Source organism: Ascaphus truei, chromosome 2 (assembly GCF_040206685.1).
Source record: "Ascaphus truei isolate aAscTru1 chromosome 2, aAscTru1.hap1, whole genome shotgun sequence".
Classification (NCBI taxonomy): domain Eukaryota; kingdom Metazoa; phylum Chordata; class Amphibia; order Anura; family Ascaphidae; genus Ascaphus; species Ascaphus truei.
The window spans coordinates 367,169,033-367,192,903 of NC_134484.1; the positions used below are offsets into that span (position 1 = coordinate 367,169,033).

A 23,871-nucleotide genomic window follows, 5' to 3' on the forward strand; every position below is an offset into this window, starting at 1 on the left:
CTGCATTCTTGTCTTGCTTCTTTGTGCCTTGACCCCCAGCTTTACTGCGGTCCCCTCCTGTTTGTGGTGAGCACCCGTTACAGATGTAGGATCTTTTCAGGTTTCGTTTGGAACCTACCTTGTAAAAATAATTGACTGGCTGCAATTAACCAGCTCCCTGCTGGATAACTCAGACCACTGAGGCTTTCTAGAAAAGCATCATTGATACATGATTGATTTCCTCTTACAGTGAGAATTCTGGAACAGCTGGGAAATTTTTGAAGAAAACTACAGACACATAGGGGCCTATTCTATAAACTTTGATAACTAACTCATCGAGGATTTTGAGCAGTTCCCGAATGATTTGGCAAGTTTGCTATTCAGATAGCTCTGACGGGCGACCTGCTAAACTCATACGGTAAGTGCATCTCCCTGAGTGGTCTCGCTACTACTCAAACACACTGAGTGGGAGCTGAAAAACAGCTCCAACTTGCGTTTTTTATAAAATACCCTAATCTTGTAGCTCCGATGAGATCATCAGAGTTCTGAACCAGCGAGCTCCTCGTACATTTCATTTCGCCACCCCAGGGGTGGCGAGATGGGATTTGTGAGTAGGACTTAGAATTTTATTTTTATTGCATCAGATTGAAGCCAAGAGTCTCCAGAGCTTGTACAAATTAGTACCAGCTCCTGAGATCCCCTGCTACAGTACACTTTTATTACATTTAAAAGAAAAAACCACTGTGATCGCCTGTGGGAGCTGCACAGGGAGATGTGGCTCTCCCTGTGCAGCTCTCTGTGCAGCTCTTACAGACTGCGGCCAGATCATACGGGGGAGAACTTTGAGAAAGGCTGGGATACCATCGCTGCTGTCCCAAGCAGTATTGGCATTTTCCTACCTCACAGTTTCAACCTTGTGGAAATGTTTCAGATTGTTTCTGAATACAGTGAATACAGAGATAACACAAATGACAAACCGCTCAATGGGGTCATGCCACACCGTTCGAAATGGCAGCAAAGTTATCGAAGCTAGTAGAATAGGCCCAATAGTGTTTCCAGACACTTTGAGAGATATCATCAGGCAAACCCCCAGGAATTCATTTTTAAAGGTATAGAACATGTAATTTCCAAATTGCTGTGGAGGAGATTGCATTACAGATCTCGTCAGAACAGAGACCTTCTGGATCCACAGGTTCAACACTCTGGCTCAGAGAGGTCTTTATCTTGACATAGATATAGGGGCTTTTATATGATGAACTTTGGAAATCCCTTCATATATTTCCTTGTTCGATGTCTTATATATATGGGTTATATGCCATATTCATCCACAATTGCATGTTCAGGTCCCATTTTGGTTCTCTTTGATATATGGTCCTTTTTCTTCTATCCTTCGTTCCTTATTCACCTTAGATATTGGTATGCACTATGTACTCCATGTTTTTAATTATTTATAATATTTTAACAGCCGTGTCTCTGTATTTTATCTCCGTTTTGATCCATAGGTATTGGAACCTTCAAAAGATTTTATGTTCTAGGATAGTATCATTTTAAGATATATTTTTAGTTTTCAGTATCAGTTTTAAGTATTGGATTTAATGTTGATTGTATAATTTTTGTACATCGTAATTGTTTGTATATTGTATCATTTTTTTGTTGTTGCCATTTTTCATATGACATTATATTGTATGAAATGTACCATATTTAATCGATTCTAAGATGCCATTGATTGTAAAACGCACCATTAATTTAATAACAAAATTTCGGGGGGAAAAGAAACACTATATTAAATGCACAGAAAAAATGTTTTGACTTACAGTGAATTATAGTGAAGTCTGTTTGATGACATTTTAAATGACAATTAGGGATACCTTCTATGCACATGTGCAGGCAACGACAACTTAAATTAAGTCACATTCAGCCTGTCATAGGGCAACAGCAACCTCCTGCTCAACTCTACGGGCGCTGTGCTGAGGTTGGCAGCATTGTGTTCTGGGAACGGCATTCCTTATTGTAGGAGATCATGTGATCCTCAGTTGACTCACATTAGCAGCCATATTGATACAGGAACCATACTCGTTTTTCAATGACATCGATTGTAAGACGCATCCCGATTTCAGAAATGGTAAAATGTGAAAAAAAGTGCTTCTTAGAATCGAGGAAATAAGGTATGCTAATGTAACGTTGCTGACTGCAAGACAGGATACAGACCCGCAGGGCAGAGGTAGGGAGTAATACACCGACCTTGGCCTGAGATCAGAGGCCTGGGATGCAAGGATAGTCGGGTACGGTTCCGGGGTCGAGGCAGGCGGCAGGCAAAGTGTAGTCAGGTCTGGTTCCGAGGTCGAGGCGAGCGCCAGGCAAGGGGTAGTCAGGTTCAGTTCTAAGGTCAAAGATAGGCAGTGGCAAAACAAAGGCAAAGCAGAGCTCAGACAGGACAAGGTAACAAGTACTTTGCACGAGCACTGACAGGGATCAACTGCCTGCTATTTAAAGGCTAGACGCAGCTGCTGGCAATGAGGGCCAGAGAGAGGCTAACTTCCTGTCTGGTAGTGAGGAGCATGAATTGCCAGGAATCAAGATGGCCATGGTAGCTTCAGTGAGGGTGAGAGGTCACTTCCGGTCGGCAGCCATCTTAGGTATCCGGACAGATCCCTTATAGTATCCCCCCCCATTTCAGGGTCGAACTCCAGGGCAACAAGATCCTGGTTTATCTGAACGTCCACAGTGGTAGAGGTCGGGTGTATCTGAACGAGTACTGGGGGAAGGTTGAGTTGTACTCTGGGCAACGGGCTGGCTGGGATGTATCTAGTCAGGCAAGTCAGGGAATAATTGCGAGCTTGGACTGTAACTGGGACTGATGGGGCTGCGGATGGGGGGTCATGGAGTAACTGGGACTGGTTGGGCTGGGACTGGTGGGGTGGGTTGGGGAGTTACTGGGACTAGTCGGGCTGTAACTAGGACTGGTGGGGCTATGACTGGGAGAGGTTGGGGAGTAACTGGGACTGGTTGGACTGTAACTGGGACTGGTGGGGTTGTAATTGGGAATAGTGGGTCAGGTCGGGGAGTAATTGGGACTGGTCAGGCTGTAACTAGGACTGGTGGGGCTGTGGCTGGGAGAGGTCAGGGAGTAACGGGGACTGGTCGCGCTATAACTGGGGCTGTGGCTGGGAGACGTCAGTTAGTAACTGGCACTGGTGGGGCTGGGACTGGTGGGGCTGAGGTTGGGGGATGTCGGAGAGGAGGAGATGGGAGAGGTGGACAACTTGGCCTGGGCTTTCTGGTCGCGTTGGAGCATGGTAATGGCGGACACGATCTTAGATGGAGGAAAGACGGGAACCTTATCCATAGCGTCTATGTCGTCCGTGTTCAACTGACAGGATAGGGCATCAGCCTTCACCTTCTTGGATCCTGGGCGATAGGAGACACCGACAGGATGACAGGGTGGAAAGCATTTCCCATCGCAGGCAGACCCCCAAGTTAGTATCTGTCCTGAAGTCCAGTCAATCCTGGGGTTATGAATGCGTAGCCAAGGAAGCCCCAGAATGACATTGATGGTTGGGGAATACATAACATCCAGCTGAAGAACCTCGTGGTGCAAACCACCGACCGTGACTTTGAGCTGTGTCGTCCCTTCCAAAACGACCCCAGATCCCAACGGTCTACTATCAATAGAGGAGATACCCAAGGGCATGTCCTTTCTCTGGAGAGGAATATTACTCGATGAGTGAAGGCTTTATCCACAAACATACTGGTGGCGCCAGAATCCATGAAGGCCTTGGTAGTAAACCAATGGTTCTGCCAAGATAAACAGATGGGGATCATCAGGCGACTGAGAGATGGGGATATGGCGCATATGCCCAGAGGCAACTCCCCTGTTTGTGCTGGGCACTGGCCGTCTCCCGATTGTTTAGGACAGACCCGTACCTTATGGCCTTTCTCGCCACAGTAGAAGCACAATCCCATGGAGCGATGGTGCTGCTTCTCCCGTTCAGTGAGATGCATATTGTTACTCCTGAGGTAGCTATCAGTAATAACAGCGAAACGCGTAGAGTGTTGCTCATCTGTATAACTTGGAGAGGAGAGGCTGTGCTGGTGGACTATCCCCTGACGTCCTGAAGTCAAAGATATCGAAACTGAAAGTGATGCGGGCGGCTGTGAAGCGAGCAGAGACGAATGAGGAAGTGGTGAGATCACTACTCACCACACTGGGACATTGTCTTTCCTGCTTTTACTCTTGATACAGCACCTTAGTGTTAGTAGGCATTTGTTATTGAACGCATAAAGATTCTTTTATGTTCGAATTGCACTATTGTTTTTGTTTTCTTTCTCTGAGATGCACTGGACTATCTAAACATCTGACCCAGCGATGACAACATTGCCACTGTTTGGGATATTGTCTGATTTTTCTGCTCAAGTGTGAGTAGGAATTATATAGGTTTCTGTTCACTTATTTAATTCATATTGCTTTACATTATTACACTATATTGATTTTTTCTGTAATACCTTTGGTATCAATGATACCCGAGTATTGGCAATTTCACGAATACATGTAGGTTTTCATCTTTTTAAAAAAATACAAAATTTACATAGAAACCAATGAGAAGCCCGCGGAGGGTATTTAAATAACTCATAAGAGATAGCCAATCACAACTCCTGACAAAGTCAACTGGATGAAACGCGTTGAGATGTGTTTTCTGTGTGAGATGCAACCCGAAAAAATGCCCCGAATCAATCGGAAGTGACGTGGACGGGTCACAGGGGGTGCGGAGATCAGGGTCGGCGGTGGTGAGACGCTCTGCATTTCTAAATACAGATTGTATCTCTGAAAATGCTCTTTTAAACTGGGAAAAGTGTGAGTGTACACTTTGATAATTTTTTTAACTTAAAGTGCCTTTTTATTCAGTTCCATGTGCACTATTGCACTTTTTCCACGATGGGTCTTGGCTAAATCTGATATAGAGAATTTGAGTGTTGATCTATCAGCTTTATCCACATAAACATTGGGTTACAAACAATATTATACCATTGTGTGTTGTTCTCTATTACTCTTGTTATCGGTTTCTATGCTCCCCAAGTTTCCGAAGATTGCACTGAATGGCAATGCCTTACTAGTCACTAAGGTAGCTAAGAGGGATAGGTAGTGTAAATGTATTTGTGTGTTAACCCCTTTATGGCCTTTAATTGTTCAGCTAGTCATGGAAACCCATGGTTAGCTATCCACTTGGGCTAATATGTAGTTACAGTAAATGTCGTGTATGCTATATTTTATCACCTATTCCATGTTTGCTAAGCTTATCTTGCCTATGTTTGTAATGGCCATAATATACAGTACATAAACAAGATAGGGCTAACACCAACCTGGAGTTGATGATAAAAAAAAGTTATATTTTTGGGTGTTAATCAGGTTCAGATAAATATCAGGACTTGATGAGTAGCATGAAAATGACTACATTTGCGGTATTTAGTCATTATGGTGCTGGTCCCGATATTTTGATCACCCACAGTCTAAAATATACATTTTTTGCTTATAATACTGCATTTTTGGCTTATTGGAGTTTGATAACTCAAGGCCAAAGATTTACTCATTTAAAATTTTGAAGGGGAATGCTACTTACAGTAATGTGTCAGATAATTTATTACTAGTGGTAGTGGAACCATCAGAGTAAAAAATGGAGGCACAATTTTTCTTACATAATACATACTGTAACAGCCTTCAGAGTGCTCTGACATTCCCACGGTTAGTAATGTGCCCATTATTTCCACCTTGTCCACAAACGGCTGTTTGTGTCTCTTCCGACTTTATAAATATAATGTTTCAGCTTTGTCAGTAGCATACTTTGCTTCACCGTTAATAGAACCTGTTAGCTGGAATTATGTTAATACTGCTGTTACATTATTTTGGTGATCTGCCTAATCCACATATTTAATAGCAACATCTTCCAGGCAAGTGGATGCATATTCCAGTGAAATATGATTTTGCATTACTCTTTACTCATCAAGGGTCACATGTTTACAAGTTTCGATATAATTTTCTGGAAACGTATCTTTGTGCCCATGAGACTGTACCACATTGTTTTACTTCTTTTGATTAAGTAGTAGGTAGATGCAGTCCAGTTGAGCAGATTGTTTTCCAAGTCAGATCATTGTAACAGTAACTGCATATTATGAATCATAAAAGGCCCCTTCTAAAACACACAAGGTAAAATGTTTGAATAAAAAAATAAGATATATTAATACTGCTGAAACTAGATCGCACACACAGGATTTCTACCAAATTAATAGCCTTCATAAGGATGTTTCTTGACCGTTCAGCATTTTATCCTAATCACTTGTACCCCTTTCTGTAACTCGTTCATTTAAACCACTGCAGAGGCCTGCTAAATTGTAGCAGTGTCAAACAAAATTATATGTATGGCTAAAATTCAAATAATGTGAAATATTTGTGTTATCATATTTTTTTGCATAACAAAATAAGGAACATTACTTACAAAAATAATTTAAATTATAGTGCGTAAACATTTGAAATTACTTTTATTTTTAAAGCTGGCCTGGTATAATTTGTCCTGATCCTTCCACTGGCCAAGAAGTGACCCATGACTCTGATGGATGTGTTAAATACTATCACGTTGAATTTCTTGGTAAACCCCATACTCGTGCGAGGGTATCTGTGGCAACTGTTAATCCCTACCACACTTCATTAAAGGTAAGTTTCTAAATTTGTAATATAATGTATATTAATTGTTGGATGTCAGGTATTTAAGGAAGAAGGATAGTGAGAAATTTGAAAAATTTAATTTATTGCACTCTTTGTGCATTATAAGTACTAGTCATAATAACTCTTAGGCTGCGTCCATAGACCGTGGAGCAGCGCTGAGCCGCGCGGACACTGATGCTTACCTGATCAAGCATGAGCAATTTCATGCCCATGCAGGCGAGCCAGCGTCTGCGATCGGGAGGCGGGAGGAGGCGGGGCAGTGACGTCGCTGGGCCAATCGCCCGCGACGCATCGACGTCAACGTCACGGCGCTGTGACGTTGACGCTGCTTCGCGCTGATTGGATGTTTTCAGCCGACATCGCGCTGAAAAACAGCTTTGGCTGTCGGCTGAAAAATCCAACTCCTGAGCACGCCTGTGGACGCTCGCGTGAGCACCCTCTAAAGACATTCTCATTGAGGATGCCGGGGCTCAGCGTGGAGCGTCTGTGCGGCTCAGCGTTGCTTGTCCTTCTATGGACGCAGCCTTAGGCCTGGGACATAGTGATTAAATCAGTGTGGAGGCGCGCTGAGGCTCAGGGAAAGCGGTGCTTTCCCTGGACTTACACAGCGCGCCGTCCGTGGGCGTGTCGGGGGCGTGCCAGTGACGTCACGGAACTGGTTCGCCCTCATTGGGCGAACCGCTCACGGGACTGGCCCTGCGCTCCGGCGAGCGCCAAATTTGAAATCTTGGTGAGGCGCACGCTTCCCCAAGCGTGCGGACGCATTGGCGAGCCCCTGCTAAAGCCGCTCTCATTGCGGCTGCAGGGGCTCAGTGCCGAGTGTGAGCACGGCTCAGCACGGCTCAGCCTTGCTCACACCACTATGTCCAAGGCCTTAGAAAGAATTGAAGAGAATGGATTACAGTGCTTTATAAAGCATTATTGCAGCAATCCCCCAAATAATGTTTTTTATAGCTAACCTAAACCAGGTGGTCTCTCAGAGCTGACCGCTAAATTCCTGAGATATTTGTATTTTTCTCTGGTTTTGACACACAAACGGAAAATATGGGCACAGATTCACAAATAAAAAGTTGCAATGTCATCTCCAGATGATATTGCTATTTTCTATTGGCCACCTGTGAGCCCTAACCCATGTGACATGTCCACCGGGCAAGCATTCTTGCCCAGTTGACAAAACTCACACTCCTCTTGCATGCTGGTTGGTCGGGTGCTGAGTTGCAGAGCAGCAGATAAGATGATTGTTGGGTCTTTTCTACATCACCTTCCTAGAAACAAAGTACTCGCAGGTTACATTGAAGCTACGGGGCTCCTTTTTTCCTCCTGAAGGGAAGTACCACTCTTATGTGGGAACGGGCCAAAGGGGCTAAGTGCCCGAGACGTAGCCACCCACCTTGATTTTTGGATTGTGTTCCTTTTTTCTTTTTTTGTGTTGTTGCCTTTTTGGCAGTGTGCAGCACCTTTTTGCAGTTTATTGTGATATTTGTAGTGTGTAGATCAGTGTGTTGTTTGTCTTCCTTGTCCCCCTTCATCCTGGGTATATCTCTCTCTGGGGAAGTATTTGTTTGGGTAGCTGCATCGTGACAGGGCCCTGTGTAATATGCTCTGTTATATGCTCCTGGAGGCCCTCCGTTCAAGAAATATATATATGTATATATTTCAGATACAATACCATTGATGGGAATGGCAATGAGGAGACAGCACTCAAGATGATGAGAAATATATATTATAATGACAAACAATCTGACGTTTCGATCCACACAGAGGGATCTTCTTCAGAGGGGGTGCAGTGAAACAATGCAAGTGAATGAACTATATACCAACACCCAACTGCATACAATCACCTAAACCCAATATAAAAAATTGTTGAGGACATCCTCTCTAAAATGGCTGAACGTTTTCCAGATAGGGGCTATGATAGAAAAGAGATTGAACTTGCTCTAGCTAAAGTGAGGATCCCAATCAGTGAGGAATTACTCAAACCAGCTGCTAAGCCTATGGCAGCCAACCGCTTCAATGTGGTTACCACGTACAGCACGGCTTCCAGTTTCATTCAAAATAGTGTGCGCAATAACTGGCACATTTTGGCAAATGAGAAAAGAATTGGCAAGCACTTTACAGCTCCCATGCTCTTCTATTACAGAAGAGGGCGTTATCTGGGTGGCTCACTCACCTAATCAGACCCTGTGGATACATATGCTACAACACCTTCTTTGCTGACTATGACAACAGGCATATATAAATGCCATGGATGTGTTAACTGCCAATTCATGGTGGTGGGTAAAATATATGCCCACCCGCACTATGGGAACCCTATTACAATCACGGATTTTCTTAATTGTGAATCTGGGTACGTAGTATATTTCATCAAGTGCCCATGAGGGCTGTACAACGTGGGAAAGACCTAAAGGATGCTGACAGAATGGATAGCTATGCACAGATCAGAAAGGCTCTATAAAGCGCCAATGAGAATGATGATCTGAAACACCTACCTTTGGCAAGACATTTCAAGAAAGAGCAATATACTCTCGCAACATTTCGATGTATGCCTATTGTACAGGCACATGTTCCCACTAGGTGTGGGGACAGAATAAACTGTTAAATTTGTAGGTCAAAATGATCCACAAATTAAGCACATTGACACATAGAGGCCTTAATGAGGACCTTAATCTGGGTTGTTTTCTTTAAAGAGCCCATATTGGATGTTCTGTTAATAGACTGTAAGGATTTAGGTATAGTAGAGTCAATTCCGGGATACAACTTGGGATACAGAGGCTGTTAGTTATTGACATTGACCTGTTATGCATAGCCTGACGTAATAGATGTCACTGTCAGTCTGTCTGTGCCATCCCCGCCACTTACCATATGTTGATCGACCTATATGATTTTCTGCCTCTGCTTCCTATGTACTAATATATGTGTAACACACTTCCCCATCCCCAATCGCAGATAGGGACCATGTGGAGAAATCTACATATGTTACCAGGTGTATGGTGCGTTACCTGTCAGGCTAACAGGAGGCCTGAACCTCCGCCACTGGGAGCCTGGGGTGTATCCTGGAACGTACTGCTTACAGCGCCTCCACCTGTGCAGGGATTCTAGTGTGTAGAATAACCCCTGACACAGGAACCACATACAGTAAATCAGTAAATACTTACACCAGGGTATGGATAAAACAGTTTACTATATGCAACTAAATTATAACACATCACAATATAACACCAATAGCATCACAGCAGTGTCACCCTTTAACCTGGCCTCACTGGGCCTCAACCCCACAGCAGATACCCAAGAGTCCCAAAAGTTCCCACAACACCACCCAAGTGTGAGACAGCGCTGCCCACTAGATGGTGTACAGTTGGTGCACTTGGTGTATACCTGCCCAGGGCTCCTGCACCCGGGCACAGCAGAATAACGGTAAGGGGATCCGTCTGTGCCCAGCGCTGAATCCACAGCAATGGCGTCCTCTTCCAATTCAGAGTTTCCTCTGAGTGATCTCACCCTCAGATAATCTATATCTTGAGTGAGGTAGGTTTGGTCCCAGACCACACTTGTCAGGGGCTCGCAGCACTGCAGCTGTTTCCCTGAACTTACACACTAATAAAGGGTAACGGTCCCTAACTGAAGGGTCCTTCCCTGCAGCAGCCACAATCTATGGTATGGCTCAGGGCCTATCTGGGGCCTAGGGGGGTAACCTGGCCTAGTGCCAGGGGCTATTGCTCCCTGCGCACACCCTTCCCTAACCTGCTCCCAGCTCTGACTGGCTTGTCCTTCCTGCAGCGCGCAACAATGTATCTCTGCAGGGGAAGCTCTGCCACTCAATTGGCTACTGTGGGTAAGGTGATTGGCATACCCCTATGCATCCTGGGGCTTGTAGTCCTTGGCAGACCTCTTTTCTAGTGGTGCCGCGATCGCAACTGCGCATGCGCGACAATGTAATGGCCGCCGCGAGCTCTATCTGCGCATGCGTGAACCTGTAATGGCCGCCGCTTTGCATGAACCTCTGCGCATGCTCCCGCGCATGCGCAAATACCAGCACCAACCCTAACATGGCCGTCCTACCTCCCAGGACCACACCGCTCCGGCGCGAACGCACACAAGATGGCGACGCCTGACTGCAGATGCCGCCGGGAGCCCTTCACGACGCGCTCGCCCCTGCAGCTCCCCGGCACAGTGCAGGGGTCCCCCCGCTAAGCGGAGTTAAGGGGGGCCCAGAGGGAACCCTGCTACATATGTGTACCCTCACTATTCACAAACCCTTTACCCTCACGCGTCTAGTTTGGTGTGATACCCGTAATGAAATATCGGATGTTTCAGTCACGGCACATTTTTGCGATGTACAGCCATACTTCCCAAGTATGCAAGTATGCAAGTATGCATGACAATTCTGGTTGCTATCACTACCAAGGACGCTATGCAGAGACAGCTGTATCACAGCTGACATACGCCCATACAAAATGGAGTTGGATTTTATTCCACTTGAGGACTCTGGAGAAGGCTAATATATTCAAAATGGCTGTTCATTGACAATAGATAACACCTGTGATGGAACTTGGGCGGGCTTTTTAATTGTTTAATTGGGTAGAGGTGATTGTATGCACTTCAGTTTTGGCATATAGTTCATTCACTTGCATTGTTTCACTGCACGCCTCTGAGAAGATCCCTCTGTGTGGATCGAAACATCGGATTGTGTGTCATTCTAATATACATTTCTCATCATCTTGAGTGCTGTCTCCTCATTGCTGTTCTCATCAATAGTATTGTATCTTTTGTATCCAAAAGACAAGCACCAGGTCTTTTGCCCATTGCTATTGGTATGCCGGCTACCTGATTCACTATATATATATGTATATATACAGTGCTTGACAAATCACCCAAAAATCCACTCGCTGAACCAAAAAATCTACTCGCCACCTAGCCCCGCCCATAGCCACGCCCCTAGTCCCGCCCCCCAAATTACAATTAGCCCTTGTTACGTGCGTGTGTGTGTGTGACTAGTTTCCTGCACCTATTAACCAGTGTCTGGAAGCCCCCGCTTCACAATACCTAAAGCAGCAATCCCGCCTGGGATCTTACCTGATCCGCAGTCCCTCAATGTCCAGGTACCCTCATTCCCGCAATGTTATACATTGGAGGGGAGGTGTTCCCTACCTGTCTTCTGGGTTAGGGGGGATTCCGATTGTCTCCCGCGTGAAGCTTGAGAGTGTAGGTATATTTCAATTAAGATATATAGGGTAAATAAGATATCCAGATCCAGAGTGTGGGAGACAGACAGAGAGGAGAGAGAGAGACACACACAGACAGAGAGGAGAGAGAGAGACACACACACACACAGACAAAGGGGAGACAGAGAGAGGGGAGAGAGACAGAGAGGGGAGAGAGAGACAGAGAGAGGGGAGAGATAGAGACAGAGAGGGGAGAGAGAGAGACAGAGGGGAGAGAGAGAGACAGAGAGAGGAGAAAGAGACAGAGAGGGGAGAGAGAGAGACAGAGAGAGGGGAGAGACAGAGACAGAGGGGAGACAGAGACAGAGACAGAGGGGAGACAGAGACAGAGGGGAGACAGAGACAGAGAGAGAGGGGAGAGACAGAGAGTAGAAAGAGACAGAGAGAGGGGAGAGACAGAGAGAGGGGAGGGAGAGGAGAGACAGAGAGAGGGGAGAGACAGAGAGAGACAGAGAGGGGAGAGAGACAGAGAGGGGAGAGAGACAGAGAGGGGAGAGAGAGAGACAGAGAGAGGGGAGAGACAGAGAGAGGGGAGAGAGACAGAGAGGGGAGAGAGACAGAGAGGGGAGAGAGACAGAGAGAGGGGAGAGAGACAGAGGCAGAGAGGGGAGAGAGACAGAGAGGGGAGAGAGACGGAGAGGGGAGAGCGACAGAGACGGAGAGGGGAGAGCGACAGAGACGGAGACGGGAAAGCGACAGAGAGGGGAGAGAGACGGAGGAGGCGACTGACTGATTGGGGGGGGTGACCGACTGGGGTTATTGGGTGGGGAGGGGTTGACCGACTGGGGGATTGGGTGGGGAGAGGGTGACCGACTGGGGGACTGGGTGGGGAGAGGGTGACAGACTGGGTAACTGACTGACTAGATGGGGGGGGTGACTGATTGGTGTCTGGTGTCCTGCACACCCACTCACTCTCTCTCACACATTCACTCTCATACACACACACACACACACACACACACACACACACACACACACACACACACACACACACACACACACACACACACACACACTCTCCCATACACACACATACACTCTCACTCTCCCATACACACACATACACTCTCACTCTCCCATACACACACATACACTCTCACTCTCCCATACACACACATACACTCTCACTCTCCCATACACACACATACACTCTCACTCTCCCATACACACACATACACTCACTCTCCCATACACACACATATACTCTCACTCTCCCATACACACACATACACTCTCACTCTCCCATACAGAGAGGGGAGAAAGAGACAGAGAGGAGAAAGAGACAGAGAGAGGGGAGAGGCAGAGAGAGGGGAGAGACAGAGAGAGGGGAGAGAGACAGGAGAGAGAGAGAGAGAGAGAGAGAGAGAGAGAGAGGGGAGAGAGAGACAGAGAGGGGAGAGAGAGACAGAGACAGAGAGACAGAGAGAGGGGGGAGAGAGAGAGAGAGACAGAGAGAGGGGAGAGAGAAAGAGACAGAGAGAGGGGAGAGAGATAGAGACAGAGAGAGACAGAGAGAGGGGAGAGAGACAGACGGAGAGCGACAGAGAAGGGAGAGAGACGGAGTTCGGAGAGAGAGACAGAGGAGGCGACTGACTGATTGGGGGGGTGACCGACTGGGGTTATTGGGTGGGGAGAGGGTGACCAACTGGGGGATTGGGTGGTGGGGAGAGGGTGACGGACTGGGTGACTGACTGACTAGATGGGGGGGGGGGGTAGGTGACTGTAGACGGATGTTCACAGAGGTACACAATTGGAGACTTTTATAAGGTGAAAGTATACTAAGGCTTTATTGGGCCTTTTCCTTTTCATCAGGAAATCATCCAAACACGGGGGCGGGGGTGGAAACCTTCTATTCACTTGGGAGTATCTCTAGTGAAAATACCATGCAATTAATTCACAACTCCCTAAGTCAAGCATGTCTCGCTGACCCAAAACATATAGCATGAAATAAGCAGATATAAGCAGTCTCTTAATAATGAAAGTCTTATCTGTTAGCTGCTGTAGAGAAAATGTCAGCATCCAGGTTTAGAAGTCTTCCCTGTGTCTTGTAAGCAGTTCTGCTGTTTCTTCTTGGCAGAGCTCAAGACAGGTCAGCTCCAGAGATCTGTGTTCTCTTGGTCAGTGTCTCCTGGGAGACTCAAGAACCCTGCTCTGTCTCCAAAGGTCAGCTCACAAGTGAACTAAGGAGTCACTTCCTGTCTCAACAGACAGGCTTTTGTAAGCAATCTAGATCAGGCAGGTGGTGTTTATTAATTGACTACCTGCAGTTAACCACCACACTGCTAGATTAAAGGCACATTACTTGAACAGGGATTACTCCCCTGTTACAGTGACTGATTGGTGTCTGGTGTCCTGCACACCCACTCAATCTCTCTCTCACATTCATTCTCATACACACACACACTCTCTCCCATACACACACATACACTCTCACTCTCCCATACACACACATACACTCTCACTCTCCCATACACACACATACACTCTCACTCTCCCATACACACACATTCACTCTCCCTCTCCCATACACACACATACACTCTCCCTCTCCCATACACACACATACACTCTCAGTCGCCCATACACACACATACACTCTCACATTCACCCACATACACTCTCCCATATACACACATACACTCTCACTCTCCCATACACACACATACACTCTCACTCTCCCATACACACACATACACTCTCACTCTCCTACATACACTCTCAACTCTCCCATACACTCTCACTCTCCCATACACTCTCACTCTCCCATACACTCACTCTCCCATACACACACTCTCCCGGACACACACACTCCCATACACACACTCTCCCATACACACACTCTCTCATACACACACACACACTGGGTGGTGAGGAAGAGAGGAAAGGCCGCGACAAGCACCACCATTGCCCGTGTGCCAATCCCCTGCCTCGTGCGGGCAGCAGGAGCGCTGGGGACAGAGGGGGGGACGGAACTCCCCCGCTACCACCTCCCGGCGGGCAGCGGGAGCGCCGGGGACGGAGAGGAGCACCCCCGCCTCGCGGGGACGAGCACCGGAACGGGGAGGAGCACCCCCGCTACCACCGCCCGGCAGGCAGCGGAGGCGCCGGGGACGGAGGAGCACCCCGCTATCACCTCCCACCTCGCGGGGATGGAGAAGAGCACCACCGATGGGGAGGAGCATCCCCGCTCCCACCCGGCGAGCAGCGGGAGCGCGGGGACGGAGAGTAGCACCACTACTACCAACTCCCGCCTCGCGGGGACGAGCGATGGGGAGGAGCATCCCCGCTCCCACCCAGCGGGAGAGCCAGGGACGGAGGAGCACCCCGGTATCGCCTCGCGGGGGCTGCGGGATGTAATACTAAGCAGTTAAAGCTGAAAGAAAGGCTGATTCGCCTGAGTGGCCTCATATAGAGCCTGGCTGGAAAAAAACTTGGCAGCCCGTCAAGCCAATCAGGTTGCTGGATTTGTAAAAAAAAAAAAATATTTTTTTTAATCACAGAACCGTGTGCGCCAAGCGGCCATTAGGCGAGGTCGCCACGGGGGCAAATCCGGCCGCCCCTGGCGACCGGGCGACCGGATTTGTCGAGCAATATATATATATACAGTGGTCGACAAATCACCCAAAAATCTACTCGCCCAACCAAAAAATCTACTCGCCACCTAGTCCCGCCCCCAAAATAAAATATATAAATAAAATACATTTAATAAATTCCTAGTCAGAACAACATTCGTTTTTGACATAAATGTATTTATTGTATTACATTATACTACAATTAGTCCTTGGTGTATGTGTGTGTGTGTGTGTGCGTGTGTGTGTGTGTGTGTGTGCGTGCGTGCGTGTGTGTGTGTGTGTGTGTGTGTATGTCGGATCTAGAAATTAAAGCCAGATGTGAATTACTAGTTTCCTCAACCCCTTAACCAGTGTCTGGACGTCCCCGCTTCACAATTTCTAAAGCCGCAATCCCGCCTGGGATCTTACCTGATCCGCCGTCCCTCAATGTCCAGGTACCCTCATTCCCGCAATGTTATACATTGGAGGGGATGTATTCCCTACCTGTCTTCTGGGTTAGGGGGGATTCCGATGTCTTCAGTGTGAAGCTTGAGTCAGATCTGGAAGAAAGCAGTATAGGTTATTTCGGTGTAGTATAGGGCAGTTAAGATATATAGAGTAAATAAGAGATCCAGAAACAGAGTGTGACACAGACACAGAGAGAGGGTGAGAGAGAGAGAGGGGGTGAGAGAGAGGGGGTGAGAGAGAGATAGAGGGTGAGAGAGAGAGGGGGTGTGAGAGAGAGAGGGTGAGAGAGAGAGAGAGGAGGGAGAGAGAGAGAGGGTGTGAGAGAGAGACGGGGTGTGAAAGAGAGAGAGGGGGTGATAGAGAGAGAGGGGGGTGAGAGAGGGTGTGTGTGTGAGAGAGAGGGGGTGAGAAAGAAGGGGATGAGAGAGAGAGGGGGGTGAGAGAGAGAGAGGGAGGGTGAGAGAGAGGGCGAGAGAGAGGGGTTGATTGGGCTTGGTGGTGGGGTGATTGGGTGCTTCTCCCATCTCTTTCTCTCCCCCCCCCCTGCATCTCCCATCTTTTTCTCTCCCCCCCCCTGCATCTTCCATCTCTTTCTCTCCCCCCCTGCATCTCCCATCTCTTTCTCTACCCTCCTGCATCTCCCATCTCTTTCTCTCCCCCCCTGCATCTCCCATCTCTTTCTCTCCCCCCCAGCATCTCCCCCCCTGCATCTCCCCCCCTGCATCTCCCATCTCTTTCTCCCCCCCCCCCTGCCTCTCCCATCCGCCTCCCCTCTGCATCTCCCATCTGCCTCCCCTCTGCATCTCCCATCCGCCTCCCCTCTGCATCTCCCATCCGCCCCCCCCTCTGCATCTCCCATCCGCCCCCCCTCTGCATCTCCCATCCGCCCCTCCTCTGCATCTCCCATCTCCCATCTCGTCCCCTCTGCATCCTACCTCAGGTAGCTGTGGGTTCGTTCGGCCTAGGCGGCTGATTCGGCGGAGGCACGCGCTCACTAGCAGCAGGTGCCGCACTGCTAGCGAGCGGCTGTGAGCGGGCTCTGGGTGGGGAGAGCGAGCCGCGGGGAGGGAGTGCCGGGGTGCCGAGGGAGGAGGAGCCGGGGAACCGGAGGGAGGCAGAACCGGGGTGCCGAGGGAGAGCCGGGGGAGGGAGTGCCGGGGTGCCTGGGGAAAGAGTGCCGGGACCGGAGTGAGGGCCGGGGAGCGGCAGAACCGGGGTGCCGAGGGAGGAGGAGCCGGGGAACCGGAGGGAGGCAGAACCGGGGTGCCGAGGGAGAGCCGGGGGGAGGGGGTGCTTGGGGAAGGAGTACCGGGAACCAGAAGGAGGGCCGAGGACCTGGAGTGAGGCAGAACCGGGGTGCCGAGGGAAGAGGAGCCGGGGGAGGGAAGGCAGGGGAGAGCGGGAAGCCATGTGGCCGCCCCTGCGACTGCTTTTTTTTTTTTTGTCAAAGCCCCGGCATCCTATCCAATCCCCTGCGGCCAGGCATTTTAAAGTCCCGCCCCCGGTATCCCATCCAATCCCCTGCGGCACCCAGCTCTCGTCCTCCTGCTCGCCCTTCGTGCTCACCTGCGGCGACGCCGGAGTCAGGGTTGCACCGGAGCATGTCCACTCCCCGCTCCCCTCTCAGACGTCCATCCCCGTCAGTTCTCCCGCCGGTTGGTTATTGTGCGACGAAGTTTGTTTCAGGCGGTTCACGTGCGGTCGGCGGCCATCTTGGGAGCCTCAGGGGATCTCGGTCGTTAATCAAGAGGAATTATTTATTTTTTTTTTTTAAAAATTGAAAATGTTGGCGCGAGCAGGGGAAAATTAATAGAGCCGCAGAACGGCTCGCCAGCGGCCTAAATCCACTCGCCACGGGCGTGGGATTATCATTAATTGTCGAACACTGTATATATATATATATATATACTTTATATATACAAAAACTGAAGCTGGGTGCACACAAGAAAGGAACTATACTCATACAAATAGTAATAAATACTTATCAGAAATCAATCTCTCTCTCTCGTGCAATATGCGTTAGGATACTCATAGTGCCTAACTACTAAGGAGACGTTAACCCAGTGTTACTTTTTGAAAATAAGAATGGCTACAGTATTCCGCCCATTAATCCTAATTACATAGTAGATGAGGTTTTAAGAAGACATATGTCCATCAAGTTCAACCTATGCTGTAATTAGATGACAGATACTTTATCCTATATTTGTATTTACGTTATATAAATGGAGAGGAAGGCAAACATAAAACACCAGTGAAATATCATCCAATGAAAAATAAATAATAACAATGAGCTTTCTCGCTGGATCAACATCCTTCCCATGTTTACTTATTTGGTATATACCTTTCTTTTCTAAAAAAGATACCCAACCTTTTTTTGAACATATTGATATTCAATGCTTCTGACTTATTACCATTTATCTTGACGCCCGAGAGCCTGCTATCAGCCTGAGCTGTTGAAATATATTTGCCAATTATGTAAGTGGTTTAGATAATGTTATAAGTGCATCATCAGCAAAAAGTGAGATCTTGTATTGTTTTTCCTGTACTAGTATTCCATTAATGTTGGGATTCTCTCGTATATTGCATGCCATTGGTTCAAGGGGAAGGGCAAACAACACAGGAGAAAGGCACTTCTCTAGTGCCTCCTCTGATCATTAAGGCGTCAGTGGCTGTTCCTGAAAACATTACCCTGGCTGAGGGGGACGTGTATAGGGCTAAAATGGAAGGGAGGAACCTGTCTTTGAATCCAAATTGTTTTAAGGTTCCCCTTTAGTTACTGGCATAAAATTCTTAAAATAGAGTATTCTAGTCTTTTTTGTTCATCGTGTGTAAGCAACAATAAAGGTGTATGGGCATATATCTCAATGTTACGTTTTTAGGATACTATCTAATATTTGTCTAAAAAATGTACATTATTTGTTTTTCTATTTCTACCAAATGTCAAAATGTTAAAAATGTCTACATCTCAATGCAAATCAGATGTAAAGATCATACTCATTATCTTCTCAAATCTCCTTGATAAGAGCTTTCACATGTTCATATGAATGCTGTATGTAAGAGTCGTGTATGTAGGTTCTGTACCCATGCAGTGTTTAATTGACTGAGAGTAAAGAAGTGTAATTTTATTGTAAAATTTGCCATATACAGTGTCTCCCGTAGCATTTTATTTCACAATTTGTATTGTTACTCAATTCTCTGACCAGAAATGTATTAATCATTATAGAAAGTACAGTTTTTTTTATTACTAATTAATTAAAGCTCTGACAACTTTCAAAATGTAAATCTTAAAGCTATTTTAGGTCAATTTATTAATTAGCATTCTAAATAAATCTAAATAAATCCATGTTGGATCTGTATGTTATCAATGTCTTCTTGAATTTACTAAGCATCTGTCTTTCACAGTTAAACGCCTAACTTAATTATATCAACTGAGAATTCACTGGCTTTGAAAATGTGTCTTTTATTACAACTTGATTCACAGGCTTGAAAATGTATATCTTATTTCAACTTAATCTGCAGTAACAAACGGCGATTTGTCTTTAGGTTGATCTTCCATACTCGCTTAAGTGTTCACAGTGCTGTGAATCTTCAGTTAATTATTTTGTAGTTTTAGAGCTGCCTTTATCTACCAATTGTTTCCACATTTCCTACACCTCCCTTCTGTTCTTCAATTCCCATATTGCACCATGATTTCTAAAAGAATGTTATTTGAAATAATATGACATTATCTTATGCAGATTCAAATTGGACCCTTTAGTCATTTCACCAAATTCAACAAGTTCCCTATGAGATTTATGACATTTTATTTTGTTTTTCCAAAAAGTCTTTAATAATCCTAGAGCTCCAATGTTTGTTCTTTTAGTCACTAAATAGATTTTTAGCTTTTGGAATATGTTTTTTTAATTTTTTTATATTATTCATTGTATTGGCAATATAATTATTTTATTTTGTTTGCGTAATCATTTTACAGACTGTTTAGCACTACTGTTTTTTTTTTTTTTTTAACACTAAAGTGATCTTATTTTTGGCGTTTACTTTTTGGCATGTTATTTTGCCAATTTGAAAGTTTTATGATTATACTGTATATTTTATTCTGCACACTGAAGCTGTACCTTATTATTGTATAATTCAGTCACAACTTTTTTCCCCCAGCCAATAGATCAGAAGAAGCAAAAAAAGTGGTATGAAACTGCACTGGAAGAAGCAAAACAAGTATTTGCTTTAACCTGCGAACAAAGAATTGATATGTGCCATCTAACAAAAACCTGCATGCAAAAAGTAATTTCATGTTCTATTATATATAGTTTGTGTTAAGTTAATTTTATGTAGCGCTCTTTCCCCCACCATCTGGGAGATGTGTGGCTATGGTGTATGGGTTTGGTGCAATACCTGATGGTGCCCAGGAGAGCTGAGCCTCTGCTACTGGGAACCTGGGGTGCACTTGAGTGGCGCTCGGTAGCGCCTCCACCTGTATGGGATTCTAGTGTGTGGCATTCCCCAGTTACAGGAAAAATAAAGAATACACACTTGGTAAAGCAGAACAGTTTTACTATATGTAGCTAATATAGTTACAGCCTATCCACCAGGCCCCGCACGGACGTACCTTCCAATACTCCACCCCTCTCAATGGAGTCACCGTCCCCCAAAGTACCTAGGGGACCTTGGGCACCCAACCAACCCGGTGTCCACAAGTTCAATCCCCCCACCCAATGTGTGGTACAGCGCTGCCCACTAAAGTGTTGTTGGTGCACGTGTGGAGTTTGGTACCTGCCGGGTATGTCCACACCCGGGCGTGCAGATGCTATAGCTAATGATGAGATCCACGGATCCGTTGCCGCAACCTGCGACGCCTCTGCCTCTACGTTGGGTGGTATCCCGCCTGGACTGTGCCACCTTTGATGAGAGTCTCTATGTGACAGGTGATCTGGTACCATACCACCTATGGACAGGATGCAGCCGCTCCTGTCTGTATCTCACACTCTGAAGTTACAGGGGCAGTGTCCCTATCTGTCCCTATCTATGGGCCTTTCCCTGAAGCAACCACAAGCTGAGGGGAGTCGGGGCCTAGCTGGGGCCTAACGGGGTATCTGACCTAGTGCAGGTGCCACAGACTCCTGCCCATACAACCTACCCCTTCCTTGTCCCAACTCCGACTGGCGTGGCTTGCAGCGCGCCAAAAGTATAAATTTGGGTCCAGGAAAAAGGCTGCAACCCTTTTGGCTAAGCCTGCTCATGTGCTGTTTCAGCCCCGAGGGTGGCTGGGACTTGTAGTCCCTATGTGGGACTTCTATATCTAATCGCCGCTCTGCATCACCTTCCAGACACTTCTCTGCGCATGCGCAACTGCACTGCGCATGTGCATGCATAACAAAGATGGCGGTGCCCTTTACCGGGAGCCGTCGGAGCCTCCGGCGAGCCCGTTGGCAGCTCACACCTCCCTACATGCTGCCTGCTGTAGCGGAGGTAAGGGTGGTCCGGGGGAACTCTGCTATATTTATAAAAAAAAATATTTTCTTGTTTTACAACAATAAAATATGTGCTTACTATTTATAACAATGTTTGAATGGAGCACATCAGAATCTGACACATGTTCAATGCAAATAAGATTTCTAAGTCCCACTGAAAATATGCAGCATACTCTCAAGTTATTCTAGTATTTTAGGTTGTCTCATTAGAATTTGTTGTTAATCCCTGTTAAAATTTATTGGGATACATTTTTTTTACACAAACTAAACCTGGAGACATCTTATCTGCCAGATCCTGATGCAAATAGATAAAATAGACGTAAATCCATACAATTAGTGATTATTGTATTGGACATAAAGGGGTTCAGTTATCCAAATGTTTCTGCAGATTTTATAAATGTATCAAAGATGTTCAGTAATATGAAATCTACTTCCAACAAGGTTATACATTTTCATTCTGGACATGACCAGCAGCACTGAAGCATCTAGATGTGTCTCCTGAGGACATTGTGTCCATGTTGATAACAACCATCTTATTAATTACAGAAATCTTTCTCAGCTAAGTGACCTTGGCAGTCACAGTGACCTGCTACAGCCATGCTAGTCACTCTCCTTTTCGTATCACTATTCCACAATTGCACATTCACTCTACAGTACTTTATTTATATGACATATTTGATGGGACAGCACCAAATAATGCACTAGTATTTGCCATGATTTAATCGGCAAGAATGTGGGTAATAGAAAACATCTCTTGTTTCATGGGATGGAAATAGCGAATTCAAATTATACAGGTAACTTTTTCTTTTTAGATATATTTATTTTTCTTTTTTATTAATATAGTCCTGCTAGCACCACATATCGACCAAGTAATGAACTATTCTTCATACAGATGTAGCCAACTTTACTGTCTCTAGCACCTCAACTGCTTGCGGTGAGGTAACCATACCCCAACCGCAAGCAGTAGCGTCCGGGACAGTACAGTTGGCTAAATCTAAGATTATCACAGCAGGGCTCCCTGCTTTGAATGGAATTCCCCTGCGTTGATAATAACTAGCTAAGCTTACCTCAGGCTTCTTGCATCAGTGATGTCCTAGTCCGGTCTGAAACTACAACAGCAAGGTCTTCTGGAATTTGTAGTCATCTCAATGTTGCTAGTATCCTTATATGGCAGATCTAGCCATATAAGGGCACTCCGACTTCACTGACTTGCTGCAAAGGTTATGGGGAGTTGAAGTTTCTAGCATTGAAATACACCTGCTAATCGATTGTTTTTTGGGGGACGAGGGATGGGAGGGATAATAACATCGTATAATTTAGCCATGCCCCCAGTTCAAAAATCCCATTTTCAGCACTGCCTATTACTACATTTTGGAGCACCTTCAGACATAGGGGCCTATGCAGAAAGGTCCGATAAGTCAATTATCTGCAGCTTTTCGTCAAAAAAGCCTACTGCTATTCTGTAAGCGCTGATATTTTGTCGATACTAGAAATTTTGGGTAAAAATTTTTTCCAAGGAAAAAAAAAATCACCAAACGCGCAGCGATAAGCCACTTTTCGGCAGTCATGGAAACTCGCTCAATTCTAGTAGCCCCGATCAGCTTATTGAGTCTGATCGCTGTTCGGGAATTGAGATTTCTTCTCCGAATCGCCTCGCTAGAAAAATTTGGCAACAAGGTGGGGAGAAGCTGCCGAGAAGCGGTGCAGTGCACGAGAGGAAGGTGTGTCCACACCTGGGAGAGCTGGCTTGGTCTTGAGGATTATTATTTTGTATTATACACTGGTGTCTCCAGGAATAGTGTTATTTTGTATTATACTCTAGATGAAGTTGTCTGGGGTTTGAGCACCCTAATTTTTCTTGGTCTTAAGGATGATGGGGTCCACTGACCCAGTACTGCAACCCACGAAGCCTTCGCCTCTAGTTGGGTGGGTCCCGCGTGGATGGTACCACCTTAGTAGTGTCCTTGTATGGTGTCTGGTCCCAGACCACCATTGAGCAGGAGACCGCCGTGTCCTGTCTGTGTCCCTCACTCACTATGGTACTACAGGGGGCCGTGTCCCAATATTATGGGCCGGTCCCTGCAGCAACCACAAGCTGAAGGGAGTTGGGGCCTAGGGGGAATCTGGCCTAGTGCAGACCCCTGCACACATACCTCTTACCCCTATCCTGTCCCTGCACCGTCTGGCGTGGTCTCCGCGCGCCAAATGTATCTATTACAGGAGCTGAGGAATCCAGCCATCCGATTGGCTAAGCCTAGCCACCTGACTAACAGCCCCTAAGCATTATGGGGATTGTAGTCCCCACGACACCTCCTCCCTGCACCCTTGCCGCTCGCACTATCTTCTGCGCATGCGTGCGCTCTCTTCTCATGGGCGTCGGCTGAAGGGGCTGTACTGCTCATGCGGATATCAATCACCCTAATAGACCCACTAAGTAACAACTGTTTTCTAGCACTGATACGCTCTCGCAT

General features: G+C 46.5%; 1 protein-coding gene across 6 annotated transcripts in view; it reads left to right on the forward strand.

Moving 5' to 3' along the window:
- The window catches only part of ZCWPW2 (zinc finger CW-type and PWWP domain containing 2), a 139,343-nt gene that overhangs the window by 92,891 nt on the left and 22,581 nt on the right, over positions 1-23,871 (forward strand). For all 6 annotated transcript variants that reach the window (XM_075587002.1, XM_075587005.1, XM_075587006.1 and 3 more), the window contains 2 exons: positions 6,523-6,682; positions 20,088-20,213. In XM_075587002.1, the coding sequence (XP_075443117.1) occupies positions 6,523-6,682; positions 20,088-20,213 (286 nt within the window). The remainder of the gene's footprint in view (positions 1-6,522; positions 6,683-20,087; positions 20,214-23,871) is intronic.